The 16,140-nt window shown below is 51.8% G+C and overlaps 1 protein-coding gene across 3 annotated transcripts in view; it reads right to left on the minus strand.

The window, feature by feature from the left end:
- Positions 1 to 14,301, minus strand: part of LOC102432823 (secretoglobin family 1D member 2) — a 37,926-nt gene extending 23,625 nt beyond the window's left edge. Inside the window, exons 1-3 of one of the 3 annotated variants that reach the window (XM_014448875.2) lie at positions 14,162 to 14,300; positions 12,412 to 12,599; positions 11,699 to 11,841 (exon numbers count right to left, since the gene is read on the minus strand). In XM_014448875.2, the coding sequence (XP_014304361.1) occupies positions 11,803 to 11,841; positions 12,412 to 12,599; positions 14,162 to 14,216 (282 nt within the window). In that variant the 5' untranslated portion in view covers positions 14,217 to 14,300 and the 3' untranslated portion in view covers positions 11,699 to 11,802. Of the gene's footprint in view, positions 1 to 11,698; positions 11,842 to 12,362; positions 12,600 to 14,161 lie in introns of those variants that run through there. The other 2 variants (XM_023747679.1, XM_014448876.2) reach the window with 2 other exon arrangements.
- Positions 14,302 to 16,140: the final 1,839 nt, after the last annotated feature.

Consider the following 16,140-nt stretch of genomic DNA (forward strand, 5'->3'; position numbering starts at 1 on the left):
TGCTGGTGTCCACGTGGTTATGGACCTGCCCTGTTGTCTGCTGGACTTTGGGCCCCATAGCATAAGCAACCCCATGTCATGTACAATAAAGGCTATGTTTCTTTATTTCCATGTTTTCCCCAGAGCCCCCGATGACCATTCTCAGGTGCATCAGAGAACTATAACTGGGCTCACAAGAGATTCATTTAAAAGAAGTGTTCACGCCCTAACTGGTTTGGCTCAATGGATAGAGCGTCAGCCTGCGGACTCAAGGGCCCCAGGTTCGATTCTAGTCAAGGGCATGTACCTTGGTTGCGGGCACATCCCCAGTAGGGGGTGTGCAGGAGGCAGCTGATCGATGTTTCTCTCTCATAGATGTTTCTAACTCTCTATCCCTCTCTCTTCCTCTCTGTAAAAAAAAAATCAATAAAATATATTTTAAAAAATAAAAGAAGTGTTCAAAAGCAGAAATAGATAAAGCAAAAGGTGTGAATGCTTGTATTGCTGGCCTGATGGTTTCTGCTCCCAAAGGTCCATTGACTCAGGTCCCCAAATTAAGTTCAGAAACTGGAGCACTGAAGTACACTTTGGTTTCAGTGTTGGTGTGACATGTCCAGGGTACCTGCTATGACAGACCATGCTGTAGAGGTGAACTATTCAGTCAGATGTGGGACATAAACTTGGGGTTAGAATTATATTGGACCGGGAATCAGGCTCCACTAAGACCTAAGATACACTCACACTAATATTCTTTATTTGGGGTCTTGTCGTACTTAATAAAAGTAATAACATTCAGTGAGAGCTATTGTTATTCTCAGTGATTCACTGAAAATAAAATGGATACAAGGATCTTTAGAGTATATGATCATGAATTTTTCATTCATTGTAAGTTACAGGGGGGCCTTTACTTACTAGTGTCCAGACTAACGAGTTTTTCGAGATACCAGCTGTCTCTCTGCCGATTTTTTGCTTTGAGTTGACAGAGTAATTTGAGTTAACGAGCTCCATCACGGAATGAATTAAACTTGTAAGTTAAGACCCCACTGGAGTTGAAGAAATTAGCTCTACAGTATTTGGACACAAGAAACTTTGTAGTTTAATTTCTCACTGATTCTGTAAGACTGGCTCTGCCACTCACTTCCAGGGCTGTTAAGACACTAGCCTCCAGGATGTTCTTGGCGGTGAACCTCTTCTTCCTTAAGATCATGCAGACATCTGGAATTTGGTTGGGGAGGTACTTTCCCAGAACAAAATTCAGGACAGGGTCTGTTCCTAGAGACATCTTTATGGCAGTGAGATGTTTGTTGATCTTGTTGTCCAGGCCTAGAGCAGGCACCTCCCAGGCCTTGAGCCAAGCCAGCTGTGGGGTTTCACAGGGGGTCTCCTTGTACAATGGGAAGAGGCCTATGCTTGTAGTGAGGCCTGAATTAGTTACAACCTGTAAGTCCTAAGAACAGGGCTGGGCACAGAGTAGGTGCCATCTATACATCAGCTGCCAGCAATTAATTTATAAAACTGAAAAGGATGTTCTATTAAACCCTGGTGGCCTATAAGGACCACTACAGACCATGGAACTTCCTGCTAAAGTCCATCCTCTAAGAGATCCAGAGATAATCACGTTAAGATATGAGGGAAAAGGTCAAAGTTGAAAATTAAGCACTATATTTTGATCCATTCTTACCTGATATTTTTCTGACTCCTTGAAAGCGTTTCATTGAGATCTAGTTTATGCAGATCTTCTCTTTTGAACATAGTCTACATAACGTTGGTCTATTAACCTTCTCAATATCCAGCTGCTACCTGTGTTACTTACTTCCAGGTTCAGTAAAACATGAGAGGCCAAGAATGGTACATCACTTACTCCCTGCGGAGCACTGGTGACCACTTCTCTTTGTCTTCACAACAACAACCCAATGAGTAGAGTGATGATGAAAATAGTGTCCAAACTGGGCACTTCTGAAGGGAGAAGAGGTCACTAAATGGGTGGAATGCCTGGGCAGCAGCATAGACCAGGATCCTCCTGAGCAACTGACATGTGTGGTCTCCCTCCCATGAGATAGGGTTACCATTTCTCCCCAGCTGCACACAGTGGGACCACAGAGGTCAAGTCCCTTGACCAAGGGCACACAGCTCGTGGGGGAAGGGGTGGCAGAGCCAGGTAAGGAGCCAGGTGTTCTGATATCAGAGACAGGTCTCCTTAGTGTGACTCTTATGGCCCTTCACGTTACTACTCAGGTGCAGTCCTGTGACCTGGACTTGCCCAACTGCCCTGTGTGGGCTCCAGGTAGATGTCTGAGCAGGCACCACAGTTTTCTGCTCGAGGCCTTGGCTCCAGGTGAAGTCTCCTCCACTGTCTTGCCTGAGTCCCTTTAGCTTGAAACTCATTATTTACTCCCGATGCCACAGCACAGACAGCCCATTTCTTGTTTCGGACGGTGGCCTTGAATCTCTAGGGATCACCTTCCCAAGACCCCGTGGCTTCTGGGTGCACCTTTCTCCAGGTGACCAGGACCTGACGCCATGGCCCTTTCCTCCATGTTGAGCCCCTGGAGGTCATGCCCTGCACTTTTCTGGTTTTTGAGTGACAACAGTGATACAGTAGGTGTCTAATTAGGTGTATAACAGGATTTGCAATTCTAGAAAGAATTCTCTGACTACATAACATGTTTACTTATTGGGTCGATTTAGACAGAGACACACATTTTAACTAGAAACTCTAATAAAGGCAAGGCTCCTACCCAACACTAAACCCAGGCATCAGCCTGACATCCTGGTGCTAACACCGAGTTCTTTGTGTTTCCGGAGAGAACTGTGGCATCACCATAGTTAGGACCAGGTCATGAGAGCAAGAAGTTGGAGCTCTGACATCCAGGCCCTGGGCCACCTCTGTCCTCCTATTGCCTATCAGTAAACATTAGCTTGATCCCATCTAACCCTGATCCATCTCATGCCTGGGGACAGGGACCCGGATTTGGAAACTGATTCAGGATCAGGTGTTGCCTCCAGCCAGTTCTCCTTGGCTCCTTCATGAAAACCATGAACTTTACATAACTTGATGTTTCCACAAATCGTGTGGTTAAATATTTAATCCCCACACACTTGTGACAGCCCATAGGGCTCATTTGATTTCTACACCATTATCTTCTCATTCTGTGACTAAGTTTCCCTGCAGCTTATGCCGGAATTTCCTGCAAACCATGGGCCTCCAGTGTGGAAACCCCTGGCCCTTAGGGGCATGGCAAGGGGATTCTGAGAGATCTAAGAATACTTCTTTCCAATGCCTCTTTCCTGGGGATGATCCTCCCCCTCCTTGTGCCCACCCTCGAGGACATTTGTCCGTGTTTAGAGCTATCTTTGTGTTCTCACAGTTGGGTGGTGTGCTATTGGCATCCAATGGGTGAGACCAGGTTTGTTGCTCAACGGTAAGCAGTGCTCAGGGGATCCACCCAGAAAAGAACTCTTCTATATCCAATGGCACTAGAGACATGGCTGAGACACCCAGTGATGGAGAAAAGTCTGAAAGCCTTTGCCTTGAGGTGGTCTCACATTCAGTGGGACAGTGAGTGGACCCTTAGTGCAGCCCTAGGCCGACGCCTGTGTGTTCTCCAACTCAGAGCTCAGCTTCAAGGTGGTGACTTCGCCTGGCTTGTCCTCACTCCTGGAGGGCCTCACTTTCTCCTGTCTCTCATCCTCATGGACTTTGTCTTTCAAGATCCAACTCAGTCCTCACCTCCTCACAGAGCTTCTCTTCCTGGAGAATGCAAGCTCATAAGGCCTGGTCTTCCTTGAATATCTATAGACCTTTAATTTCTATGATAGAATCTCATGCTAGTGTTACACCGCATATCTCCCTTCTCTTCCCTGTCTTAGGTCTTGTCATTTAACATGTTAATTGATTCCTTAAGGAAATCAATTAATCCTTTCAAGAAAAGACATCACGTTTCTCCTAAGTTTGGTTCAATGTAGAAGCCAAATTATCTGAAATGATTTGCAGCATTTTATCCTTTTATTTTTGCCAAATTTTGTCCCCAACCATTGTTTGCTCTTTTTCTTCACTCCTGACATTCCTTTGCATTTCTGCCTTACAACTTCCTGTAATTTTATACATTTTTATTTGGAAACTAGTGCCCCAGTGCACAGATTCGTGCACATTGAAAAGAAATTAATTAGAAGGTGACTGGTTGGGCGGAACTGGGTGAGATGGACCGGGCATGCCCTGGAGCCAACCTCCCAAGGTCCCTACCCGGCTCAATTTAAATTTTGGGGTGAGCGTTCCCTCTGGCAGATGGGGTCCCTCAGGCTGGCCTGCAGGGATGGGGCCAAAATTGGCTCTTCGACATCTCCCAAGGGTCCCAGATTGAGAGAGGGCAGTTCTCAGGTGATGCACCCTGGAATTTGGCTTCCTCCTCTGGTTCTAGAGTGCATACCTGAGATCCGCTGCTGCCAAGTCACCGCAGCTCGGTAGCTCCTGTGTTGAGCGTCTGCCTCCCGGTGGTCATTGCATGTCATAGCTACCAGGTAGAGTGTCAGACGGTCAGGCAATTGGACGGCTGGATGGTTGGATGGTCGCTTAGCCTTTTATATACATATATAATGGTATCGGAGCATTGTTCCATAAAGAAAATATTGAAAGACAATTTCCATGAGAACATTAGCACTGTGTCTTCTGCTGCAGAAATATTTGACTATTTGTGAGGAATACAGATTCATCATAAGCATCTATGTTATATCCTGTGTTTACTGAATTCCATGCCTTGCTGTTGTTTTTCCATCTACCCCTTTTTCTAGAGCAGACTTTCTCCCTGCCTCTGAGAGAAAGAACATTGCAGATCAAACTTTTGAAGATCTGCACTTTGAAATGTCTCTATTTCTCTTTATGCTCAAATGGTAGTTAACTGCATGTAGAATTCTAGTCATATTCAATTATAGGTCAGAGCCTCAGAAGTTTCAGTATTACTTTGTGGCTTCCAGTCTTGTGTGGATTCTGTTTTATTCCCCATCCTTGCCTGTGACTTAGTGTTTCATTCTGAAAGGAACACCTTTCTTTAGGGTACTGGTCCAAAAAGTCACACAAAGGTGTTTTATTGTGGGGAATGAGTGAGCTATTCCATCTCATATTCTATTTTTAGATATATTTTTATTGATTTCAGAGAGAAAGATAGAGAGAGATAGAAACATCAATGATGACAGAGAATCTTTGATCAGCTGCCTCCTACATGCCTCCTACTGGGGATTGAGGCAACAACCCATGTGCCCTGACCAGGAATGGAACTGTGACCTCCTGGTTCATCGGTTGATGGTTCATCACCTGCTGGCTGGGCTCATTTCATATTCTTCACTGTGGGGAGATTTGCTTGATGTATTTCCTTGGTGACTGTCTTTCCGCCTGGATCGCTCTCATATTGGAATCCTGTTAGTGGGAGCTCCTGAATGGAAGCTCCATGCTGTTCTTTTCGCTCACATTTCTGTTCTTTTAGGCCTTTGTTACATTATTCTGCTTTGTCTTCCAAACCCTTTATGATTTCCCAGCCATCATGTTTTTATTTTCCCAGAGCACCTTGCTTAACTTTGAATGTTTATTCCCCATGAAGTCAACAGCGAGCACAGGCACTGAGCTTTCTGAAGACCCAGGAAAGGGTCCCTGGAGAAAGAGCTCTTCCCGGCCCAGAGGGCATAGACCAGTCTCAAAGAACACGTACTGATGAATAGCTTGCCTGTCTTCTGTCTCTCTCCATGTTCATGCCCTCGATACGTCAGAAATGATGGTGGCGTCCGGGAGAGAAGAGCAGAAGTAAAGGAGGGAAGGAAGGCAAGGTTCTCACTGGGACACGAGAGAGGTTGTGATGCCCACACAGGCCAGAAGAGGCTGCTTTCTGAATGCAGACACTGAGTTCCTACTATAGGAATGTAGATTCATTAAAAGTTTGCTTAAAGGAGAAACCAAGATGGCAGCATAGGTAAACACCAGAAATTGCTGCCTCGCACAACCACTTCAAAAATACAACTAAAAGACAAAACGGGCATCATCCAGAACCACAGGAAGGCTGGCTGAGTGGAAATTCTACAACTAGAAGGAAAGAGAAAAGCACACTGAGACTCAGAGGAGCTGCGGAAGTAAAGTGCAGAGGTACGGAGGTGCACGGGGAAAGGGCTGGCAACTGAGGACACAGTTGTCTTTTTCAGTCGGGAGGGAATCTCAAGCTCCTGACTGTTCTGAACTCCAGTTCCGGGCGAGTCTCTCGGGACCCAGCCTCATACGGGGAGAAACGAGACTGTCTGGCATCGGTCGGAAATCGAGGGCGGCTTTCTCTCAGAGGTGCTTGCAGCAATTACCACAGGACACTGAGACTTGGGGCCTCTTAGAGTTGGACTGAGGAGCAGCCATAGGTGTTTGCCCCGCCCTGTTGATCCCCTGAGACCCTGCCCCACCCAAGTTATGCACAGAGGCTTTTGCATATGAAAGGCCTGGCCCTTTGCAATCTGAAAATTACCTAACAAACTGCAGCTGGGTCAGAGAGACCCAGAACTTCCAAAAGAAGGCCCAAGACCCCACAGCAGCTTGCATTGCTTCACAGCTGGGCCTCATCTGGGCACCTCCAAACCCCAAACAAAGAAGAGGAATGTGCATAACTCTCCATAGCTCTTGCTGGGTAGCCTCAGGAAGAGGCTAAATTAGCACCTCCTTAGAGATCCAAGAGCCAGTGTACTCAGTGGTCAGAGTGGGACCATCCAGATTACAACTCCTCAGATCCATAAGGGACACACTCAGGGAGCAGACTCAGTGAGCACCAAATCCCCACTGAAGCAAGTCTTGCCCCAGAAGGGTGTCTCCAGCACAGAAGTTCTCCCACTGTAGACACAGCTGATTCTCACAGCTAATTGGCCTGGAGGTCAATTCCTCCCAGTGATACCTACAACAATCAAGGCTTAACTACAACAAGACTGTGCACAAAGCCCACAAAGGGGTGCACCAAGAGTGTCCACCTCAGGTCTTGGGGAGGTTGAGTCACTAAGCCCTATAGGACACCTAGCACAGAAAGCCACTCTATCAACACAGGAAGCATAAAGAATGCGGAAACAAAGAAATGGGTCACAAATGACAGAAACTGAGGAAAGCAAACTACTGGATATAGAGTTCAAAACCACACTTCTAAGGTTTTTCAAGAATTTTCTAGAAACCGCTGATAAATTTAGTGAGACCCTCAAGAAATCTAGTGAGACCCTCGAGGATATGAAAAAGGACCAACTAGAAATTAAGCATACACTGACTGAAATAAAGAATATCATACAGAGTTCCAACAGCAGACTAGAGGATCCCAAGAATCAAGTCAAAGATTTGAAATATGAAGAAGCAAAAAACACCCAACCAGAAAAACAAAAATAAAAAAGAATCCAAAAATATGAAGATAGTGTAAGGAGCCTCTGGGACAACTTCAAGCGTACCAACATCCGAATTATGGGGGTGCCAGAAGAAGGAGAGAGCAAGATATTGAAAACCTATTTGAAGAAATAATGACAGAAAACTTCCCCTTCCTGGTGAAAGAAATAGACTTACAAGTCCAGGAAGCGCATAGAACCCCAAACAAAAGGAATCCAAAGAGGACCACACCAAGACACATCATAATTAAAATGCCAAGAGCAAAAGACAACGAGAGAATCTTAAAAGCAGCAAGGGAAAAAAAGTCAGCTGATTTCTCAACAGAAACTATGCAGGCCAGAAGGGAGTGGCAAGAAATATTCAAAGTGATGAATACCAAGAACCTACAACCAAGATTACTTTATCCAGCAAAGCTATCATTCAGAATTGAAGGTCAGATAAAGAGCTTCAAAGATAAGAAAAAGCTAAAGGAGTTCATCACCACCAAACCAGTATTATATGAAATGCTGAAAGGTATCCTTTAAGAAGAGGAAGAAGAAGAAAAAGGTAAAGATACAAATTATGAACAACAAATACACATCTATCAACAAGTAAATCTAAAAATCAAGTAAATAGATAATCTGATGAACCGAATAAACTGGTGAATATAATAGAATCAGGGGCATAAAAAGGGAATGGACTGACTATTCTCGGGGCCGGGGTGAGGAAAGGGGTGTGGGGGGTGTGGGAAGAGACTGGACAAAAATCGTACACTTATGGATGAGAACAGTGGGGGGGGGCGGTAAGGGCAGAGGGTGGGGTGGGAACCCGGTGGAGGGGAGCTATGGGGGAAAGAAAGAGGAACAACTGTAATAATCTGAACAATAAAGATTTAATTTAAATTTTAAAAAAATTAATATCTCCACACACACACACACACACACACACACACACACAAAAGTTTGCTCCAAAGTGGGCAGATGCCAAAAGCCAGTGCTTGGGGGCTGGGAAACACTGAGCTGTCATGGAGGGTTAGCGGGTGCGGAGAGGAGACGTGTGAAGGGTGAGAGAGGGAAAGAGCGCCACCCTCATCCAGGGGGGAGTAGGGAGTTGAAAAGCAGACATGGCCTGACATGAGGTGTGGACAGCCTGGAGGGTGTATGGGGTGGGATGCAGGCCCTGCTCCCACTTCCAGGTGCCTTTGCTCCGCCTCTCGGAGCCCTCGGGTATGGGAGGCTTGACTGTGTGTTTGGTAAAACACACACAACATACAATTTACCATTTCACCTTATTTGCGTGTAAAATTCATGGTATTGCTGCATGCACCGTCTTTATGTCACCACTGTCCAGTCCAGGTTCACCCCTAACAGGAGCTCCCCCATTAAACAGTCACCTCTCCTCCCCCAGCCCCACCAGTACAGCCTGTGGCCCCCTCCCCCTCGGTCAGCAGCTCAGAGGGCAAGGCCTGTGCAGACCTGGGTCTCAGTGGCAGAGCCTGGGAGTGAGGACGGGCCTGCAGCTGCTGGGCTGGCAGAGCCTGAGCACAGGGCTGGGGGTGCCAAGGGCAGGGCTGGGGGAGCTGAGAGCAGAGCTAGGGGGCCCGAGGGCAGGGTGCCCGGGCTTCTGCTGTGCTGGAAGCTGCTCACCCTCAGGCACAGCCTTGCTGTCCGCCCCGGTCTATGGTCCCCACCTTCCAGACACTGGGGGCCCCCCTTCAAGCGGGAGCTGAGGCCTGGGGACCACCTGGGCTCTCCTCACATTGATCCCACACCTTGGTCCTAGGCGGGGTGGGGGCATCCCTGCTTCTGAGTCTTCCTGGAGGGTTCTGAGAGGACCTGAGCCAGGCTGCAGGGGCTGTGGGAGCACATGCTTCGTCCCCATGTCCGGTGGCGGTGACGACCCTCACCTTCCTGGAGACCAGTCACCGGGAAATGGCAGGCAGGACTGTGACCTTCCCGGACCCCGTCCGCCCAGGGGCTGCTGGCTGCTGGCAAACTCTGAGGCAGTTTACAACTCACAGCAATGGGTGAGACCATTTGTCCTTACTATGGATGTATTCACTGTGTTCTCACAACCACGCTGTGATGCGACTAGTACATCACAGAAAGACACAGAGAGCACAGAGGCTCACTATGCCTGTGTGTGTGCATGTGTCCGCTGTGTGCATGTCTGTCTGTGTGCTTGTCTGTCTGTATGTATATGCCTAGCTATGTGCCTGTCTACCTGTGTGCATGTCTGTGTGTGTGCATGTCAATATGTGTTTTTGTGTGTGTATACACGCGAGTCTCATTATGCATGTCTCAGGGGGAGGTCTGTGTGTGTGTGTAAATATGTGTATCACTCTGAGTGTCGCTAAGTATAAATTATGTGTCTGTGCATAAAGGTTTATTTTAGGGGTGAGAGTGAGAGAGGGCCCCTGAGGGGAGACATGGAATGAACCACACAGAGGTGGTGGTCACCTGTTCTGTGCAGGGAGCAATGTGGAGGCAGAGGGACCCCAACATGCCCACGTGCGGGGGTGTGACCCAACGTACTGCCTGTGTGAGTGGCATAAAGACAAGGATGGCTGAGCACAGATCCGGGCCGAGCAGGGAGATGGTCAGAGGGTGCAGGGATGGGTCGTGCGAGGCCCTGTGAGCAGCGACAGCGGGGGCCTCGGCCCTGCCAGCGGGACCCCAGCCGGTGTCTCTCAGGCTGTGGCAAGAGCTCGAGAATCCTGCGTCCACGGAGCACAGGCTGTAGACTGAGCACATCATGTGCTTCAGAAAAGAGGCAACTGAGTGTGCGGGTTTCCCGATGAGACACACACACACTCACTGTGGCCGCGAGGGGCATCACTGATAACATGGGCCCCCATCGGCTATGCTCTCAGTCACGTGGGCATCATGTGCCCTTCATCATGGGAGACGCTGAGGACTAATGAGACGTCCTCTTCCTGGAAACATGGGGACCATGGCCTAGGCCCATGGTCGGCAAACTGCGGCTCGAGAGCCACATTCGGCTCTTTGGCCCCTTAAGTGTGGCTCTTCCTAAGCCTTAGAAGTACCCTAATTAAGTTAATAAAATGTACCTACCTATATAGTTTAAGTTTAAAAAATTTGGCTCTCAAAAGAAATTCCAATCGTCGTACTGTTGATATTTGGCTCTGTTGACTAATGAGTTTGCCGACCACTAGCCTAGGCTCTCAGGTGCAGAAGAAGGGCTGGTTCCCCTTCCTGTGGGAGGTCACTGCGGTGTGGATGCGCAGGCGCATGGCAGGGAGGGCAGCTCCACCCCCAGGGCCCGGGTAGGAGCCTTGGGCACAAGCCGAGAGGGATGAGGGCAGGACGATGACGATGGTTGTGCAGATGGAAAGGACAGGCTGTAGGAGGGAGGGGGCCGTGCAGAGAAACGGGGTGGCTCACAGGTGTCAGGAGTCAGATGAGCTGCAGTGGGGTCATAAGCCCCCAAACGTTCCATGCCCTAAGCCAGTGATGGCGAACCTTTTGAGCTCGGCATTTCAGCATTTTGAAAAACCCTAACTTAACTCTGGTGCCGTGTCACATATAGAAATTTTTTGATATTTGCAACCATAGTAAAACAAAGACTTATATTCTTGATATTTATTTTATATATTTAAATGCCATTTAACACAGAAAAATCAACCAAAAAAATGAGTTCGAGTGTCACCTCTGACACGCATGTCATAGGGTCGCCATAACTGTCCTAAGCCCTGGACTTCCCTCTCTTCTCTATGGGGACTTTGCAGCTGCGATAAAGGTACGGATTCTGAGTGGGGGCAACAACCCTGGATTTCCTGGGCCTGCTCTCTGCCATCCCACATGTGGGGGAGGAGGAGGCAGAGGTTTCACAGGAAGGAGGGGCAATGTCAGCTCCGTTGGGCCCTGGAGCCCATGCAGCCAGACAAGGACTGCATCCGCCTCCCAGCGGGAAGCCGCCAGGAAGAGCTTCCCCCTGGACTTGCACAGCCAGCAGGGCCTCCGCACCCTGGGGTCTGGGCAGAGAGTGACAGACCGCAGCCTCCTGTCCTGGCCCCTGGGACAGACCCCCCTGACCACAGTGCACAGCGGGCCTGGCAGCAGCCACTGGAAAGGAGTCTGAGCTCTCAGGTGTGCGGCTGGCTGAGGGGGCCCCTCGGGGATGGAGGTGCGGGAGCCTGCGTGGCTCATGCAGGGCCTGGGCCTGGGAGGCCTGTGCAGAGACACGGGCCGGGCCTTGAGCCAACGTTCCCTCTGTGATCCGTGCCCTCAGGCGCCAGGTCACTGCCCATCGGGTCAGCATGATGCTCTGTTGTCACCACCCAAGGCCCCCTCATGATGCCCCCCACCCACAGCCAGAGACTGGGATAAAACAAGACAGGCGGCACGTGCAGGGCAAGTGATTTATTGAAGTAAGACATTGAAACCTCTACATTTTCCAGGGAAGGTCAGGGCATCCTTGAAAGCAGGGGCCCTCGTAGGTGGGGTTTATGAATGCTGCTTGTTACACTCAAATTTTACTCTCTCCTGAAATAGATACAGAGAGAAAGGTCCATCAATCCCGCTGCCCCTGGAGATGCCTCGGGCCCTGCCCTCTGGCCTGATGGGTGAGGATGGAAAGGGGCTAGGCCACAGGGACTGGGCCTGGCTCTACAAAAGCAGCCAGATCCCCAGGAGCCTCCCTCCTCACGGGGTGGGGCCAACTCCCTCCCTTCCCTGCCTCCCCCTGTGCACCCCCACCCCATGGCATTCCCCAGGGACAGTGCTTCCTGCATCCAGCTGAGGGACCTCACCCTCCAGAACGGTCCCAGGCAGGGAGGCAGCAGTGTCTGGCCCTTCACCATCACCACCTGGGCCCTGGCTGTCCCCACTAAGGACACGTGGGGAACCTGAGCCCAGGGAGGGGCCTGCAGAGGCTGTGGAGCCTGAGGCTGGCTCAGTGGGTGTGTGGTTACCATCCACCCTTGGCCACAGGCCCCTCTCTCAAAGGTGAGCAAAGGGGCAGATGCCCCCCACCTGTGCCCCCCAGGGCAGCACGCTCCTCCCGCCTGGCCATGCAGCTGAGCAGCAGCCTCTATGCAGAAAGAATGAAGTTACCACAAAGTGGGCAACTGTTATTCGGTCCCACATGGAGAGGTTGTCTACGCATTTCTTCACTTGCAGCTTGGCCTGTTTAGCAGCTTGAGGGGCATCGAATTTTTGAATCTTGTCATTGAAGCGCGCTTTAGTATCCAATAGGAAGCTTATCACTTCTTTTCCAAGGGCTGGACACACTTCTGCATTTGCTGGAACAGAAGAAGAAGAAATACCATTGAGGTAGGAAAGTCACTTTTCCCCATGGCACTGTGACCCCAAAGGAGACAAGAACCCAGGACGAGATGGGCGCCTCCCTTGACAAAGCAAACTCCCCCAAGTCACAGAGCACGCAGCAGAGCCCAGATGGAGCACAGGTGACCACCCCTGGTCAGTCTTCCCTTTACCAAGTACACCCAGGCCTTCCCAAGAGTCCCCTGCTTTGCCCCAGTCACTGTCCCTGGATTTCAAGGACTCAGCTTTGCCCCTCAACAGAGCCACACCTGCCTTTGTCTGGTACTGGGGGAGGGAGCTTCTAGCCCTCAGTCTTTCCAGGGAAGGGTAGGGTCAGGTCCTGGCAGAGGGCCGAGGGGGAGACAGTAAATGCGGAGAGGAGGGAGGAACGCTACTAAGGGATGGAGGATGCCCTTGGAGGCTCAGTCTAACACTGGGATCATGTCATGGGACAGAGAGGGCTCAGGCTTAACCAAGGAAGTCTGTGAGTGTCACACCTGACGCTGAGGCCAGACCACGACTGGCTCTTTGGTTCCGCCCTGAGGACAGAAGCCCCTGGAGGGGGCGCAGGGACTGGGCTGACTTTCCACCCAGTGGGTTGTGCTGAGACCTGCAGGAACCACTTCCGGGTCTGGATTCTCCATCCCCACCCTCAGCCCTCTGCAAGCACCTACAGCTGGGTTGGGCCCACCAGGCCCCTCCCACCTGGGAGACAGCCGCTCTGCAGGGAGGTGGAGGGTCAGGTCAGAGGTCACGTGGGGAGAGAGGACCCAGTTCAGACAGTCAGATGGAACAGACTCAAAAGGACTTGGCTCAGCCCCGAGGGCGTGAGGACACGCCCAGCATTGCTGGCCACTGGCCACATTCACCTGGAAAAGGGCAGTTGTGGCCCTAGCGCTCCCACTGGCTCAAAACGTCCTGGCTGGGCCCCTGGAGGAGGAGCGGGCCTGTCGGGCCCCTGAGCGCCTCTGGGTCTCAGAGCCACGTGGACACTGGCCACTCTGAGCCTCAGGCGGCACTGCTCCTCTTGAACGGAGCCCTCTCCTGCTGGAACATTCTCTGAGTCTGAACCTAGGAGTCCAACAGCTTGGGCTCACCTGGCACCTAAGAGACCCTGGTGAGGAGACGTCGGTGAGACCAGGGCGGCCTCGGACCACCTCCTCTCCGCCATCGCCCCAGCTTCTCTCCTGGGCGCTGGGATCCAGGGAGGAGAGGCCTGGGGAGATGCAGCCTGTGTTCCAGGCCACAGCGCTGCAGGGGCAGGACCCTGACTCACAAGAAGGTGACTCTGTCCTGCTGCTTCTGCGACACAGACCAGACTGGAGTGGGGCCTCCCACGGGACCGCCCACACTGGCCTGCGGGGGTTTCTGTAGAAGTTCCAGAGCCCCGGGATCGGATACCCCGAGTGCTGGTCTTTGGGGGCTGGTCCACAGGGCGGGCGAAAGGTTTATTCTGACCTCTCCCCCTCCCCATGTAAGTCACCTGGACCGGAAAAGGGCCCTTCCTGGCTGATGGTGTCTGAGTGGACGTGACACTCACCGTCAGAGCAGCAAAGGGCCAGAGTGACCAGCAGCAGAGACAGGGCCAGCTTCATGGTTCCTGCGGCTGAGCGTTCAGCTGAGCAAACAGTGAGCGCTGAGGAGCTGGACTGAGCAGCCTGGGGAGCCCAGGGCTATTTGTACCCAGTGAGCCTCACTGGTCCTGCCACAGTGGACAGGGCAGGTCACAAGGCCTGGCTTCCAGCCACCCTTCCTCACGGTCACCTGATGCCATCCATCAGCGTCACAGCCCGGGGACTTGGTCAGAGCTGGAGTTGCTGGCACCGGGCACGGCTCCCTCAGCACCGCCCCAGGTGGGAGGGTCACAGTGTGCGCCCCGTCAGTGGAGGGAGCCCCTGGGGTTCAGCTCCTTCAGTGCGGACAGGGTCGGCTTTGCTCTTCCCTCAGCCCAGGGCCTGGCACAGAGAAGAGGGTCAGCACATGTTCCTGGGGGAGATGCGTGACCCTGAGTGAACGAGCTCTCAGTGTGGCTGGGCTGCACCCTCAGGGTAAAATGGTGCCCGCTGTGCCAGGTCTGCTTTGGGCAGTGGAGGGAGTAAGTCCGTGGTGTCCGCCTCCTCGGAGAAAACAGTGCCAAGAGGAGGACCACCCTCCCACTGCCACCTTCCTACTCGAGCGCCTGTGGAAAAGCCATGCACACAACTTCAGATCCATCAACGCTCACGTGTCCTGGTGACACTTTCACTTGTCGGTTCAGAGGTGGCCCCTGTGGTCATCGGGCTCCACAGGAGAAGCACCCACAGGGCTAGTCCCCCACCTGTGCCGACCGTGGGCCGCTGCTCCATGGGGCACAGGGAGGCCGCACGACTCAGAGACAGGCTGTGGGAAGCAGGTGACAGGGCAGCGGGCTTGAGACCACGCAGCACAGACAGGATTCTGTCAGGTGTCGGGCGGGGGGGACCTGTCAGACGGAAGGGAGGGACATGGCACTGACGTTCTAGCTCAGCTGCTTGCATCTGGGTGTCTGACTCAATCCTTCCTCAGTGATGCCACCCTCGTTCCTCCACCTGCTCAGTCCTTTCTCTTCTTTCTCTGTTTGGAGAAGCTCACTGACCGACACCACGAGCTGGCAGGGGTGCGGGGCAGCAGTAACGCGTCCTCATTGCTGGAGGGATGCACAGGAGCACGGCCACTCGGCAGGACAGCCGGGCAGTTCCTTGTGACCTACACGCCCTCTCACCACACCCGGCCCAGCACCTGAGAGCCTGGGGTCCCGGCAGCACCGGGCCGGGTGCTAACCCGTGAGGCTCCGTGTGTCCGGACAGAAGGGGGAGGTGCGACCTCTCTCTACTTTCTCTTTGTGTTGTAATCCCACCAGGGCCATGAGAAGCACCCAGCGGGCGCCTTCTGTACGTGCTGGACGGGCGTTCAGGTGGCAGCTGGTGTGGGACCTGCCCTTGAATTGAACCGGCAACCCATCGGCCCACAGAGTGACGCTCAACCACTGAGATGCCCCGGCCAGGCTCTCTCTACTTTCTGCTCAAGTTTTCTGTGAACTAAAAGCTGCTGTGAAATAAAGACTAGTAAACATAGAGGCTCTCAACTTGTTGACAACATTCTCTTCCAACCAGGGGGAAAGCATATAAAAAGCCATCAATAAGTTGGTCATAATCCTATATAATAAAGAGCTAATATGCAAATGGCCATTACACCCTCACACCCTCATACCAGGGCAGGGAGACATGAGCTCAGGTCTGGGGACCTGAGGCCACACCCACCACCCCAGTGTTGGGGCCAGGGGACCTGAGTCTGTGACCCACCCAGCAGGGCTTTACAGGGGACTAAGGCTATGCCCCCACACCCAGCGGGGCTTTATGGGGGACCTGAGGCTCTACTCTCCATTGGGCAGGGCTTGACAGAAGACCTGAGGCTGCAAGATCTGCCAGCGCCAGGCTGGGGGACTTGAGGCTGAGCCACCGGCCCTGCAGGACCTGATGAGGGTTGGGCTGGCCCGGTATG

The sequence above is a fragment of the Myotis lucifugus genome, unplaced genomic scaffold (genome assembly GCF_000147115.1).
Source record: "Myotis lucifugus unplaced genomic scaffold, Myoluc2.0 scaffold_948, whole genome shotgun sequence".
Taxonomy (NCBI): Eukaryota; Metazoa; Chordata; class Mammalia; order Chiroptera; family Vespertilionidae; genus Myotis; species Myotis lucifugus.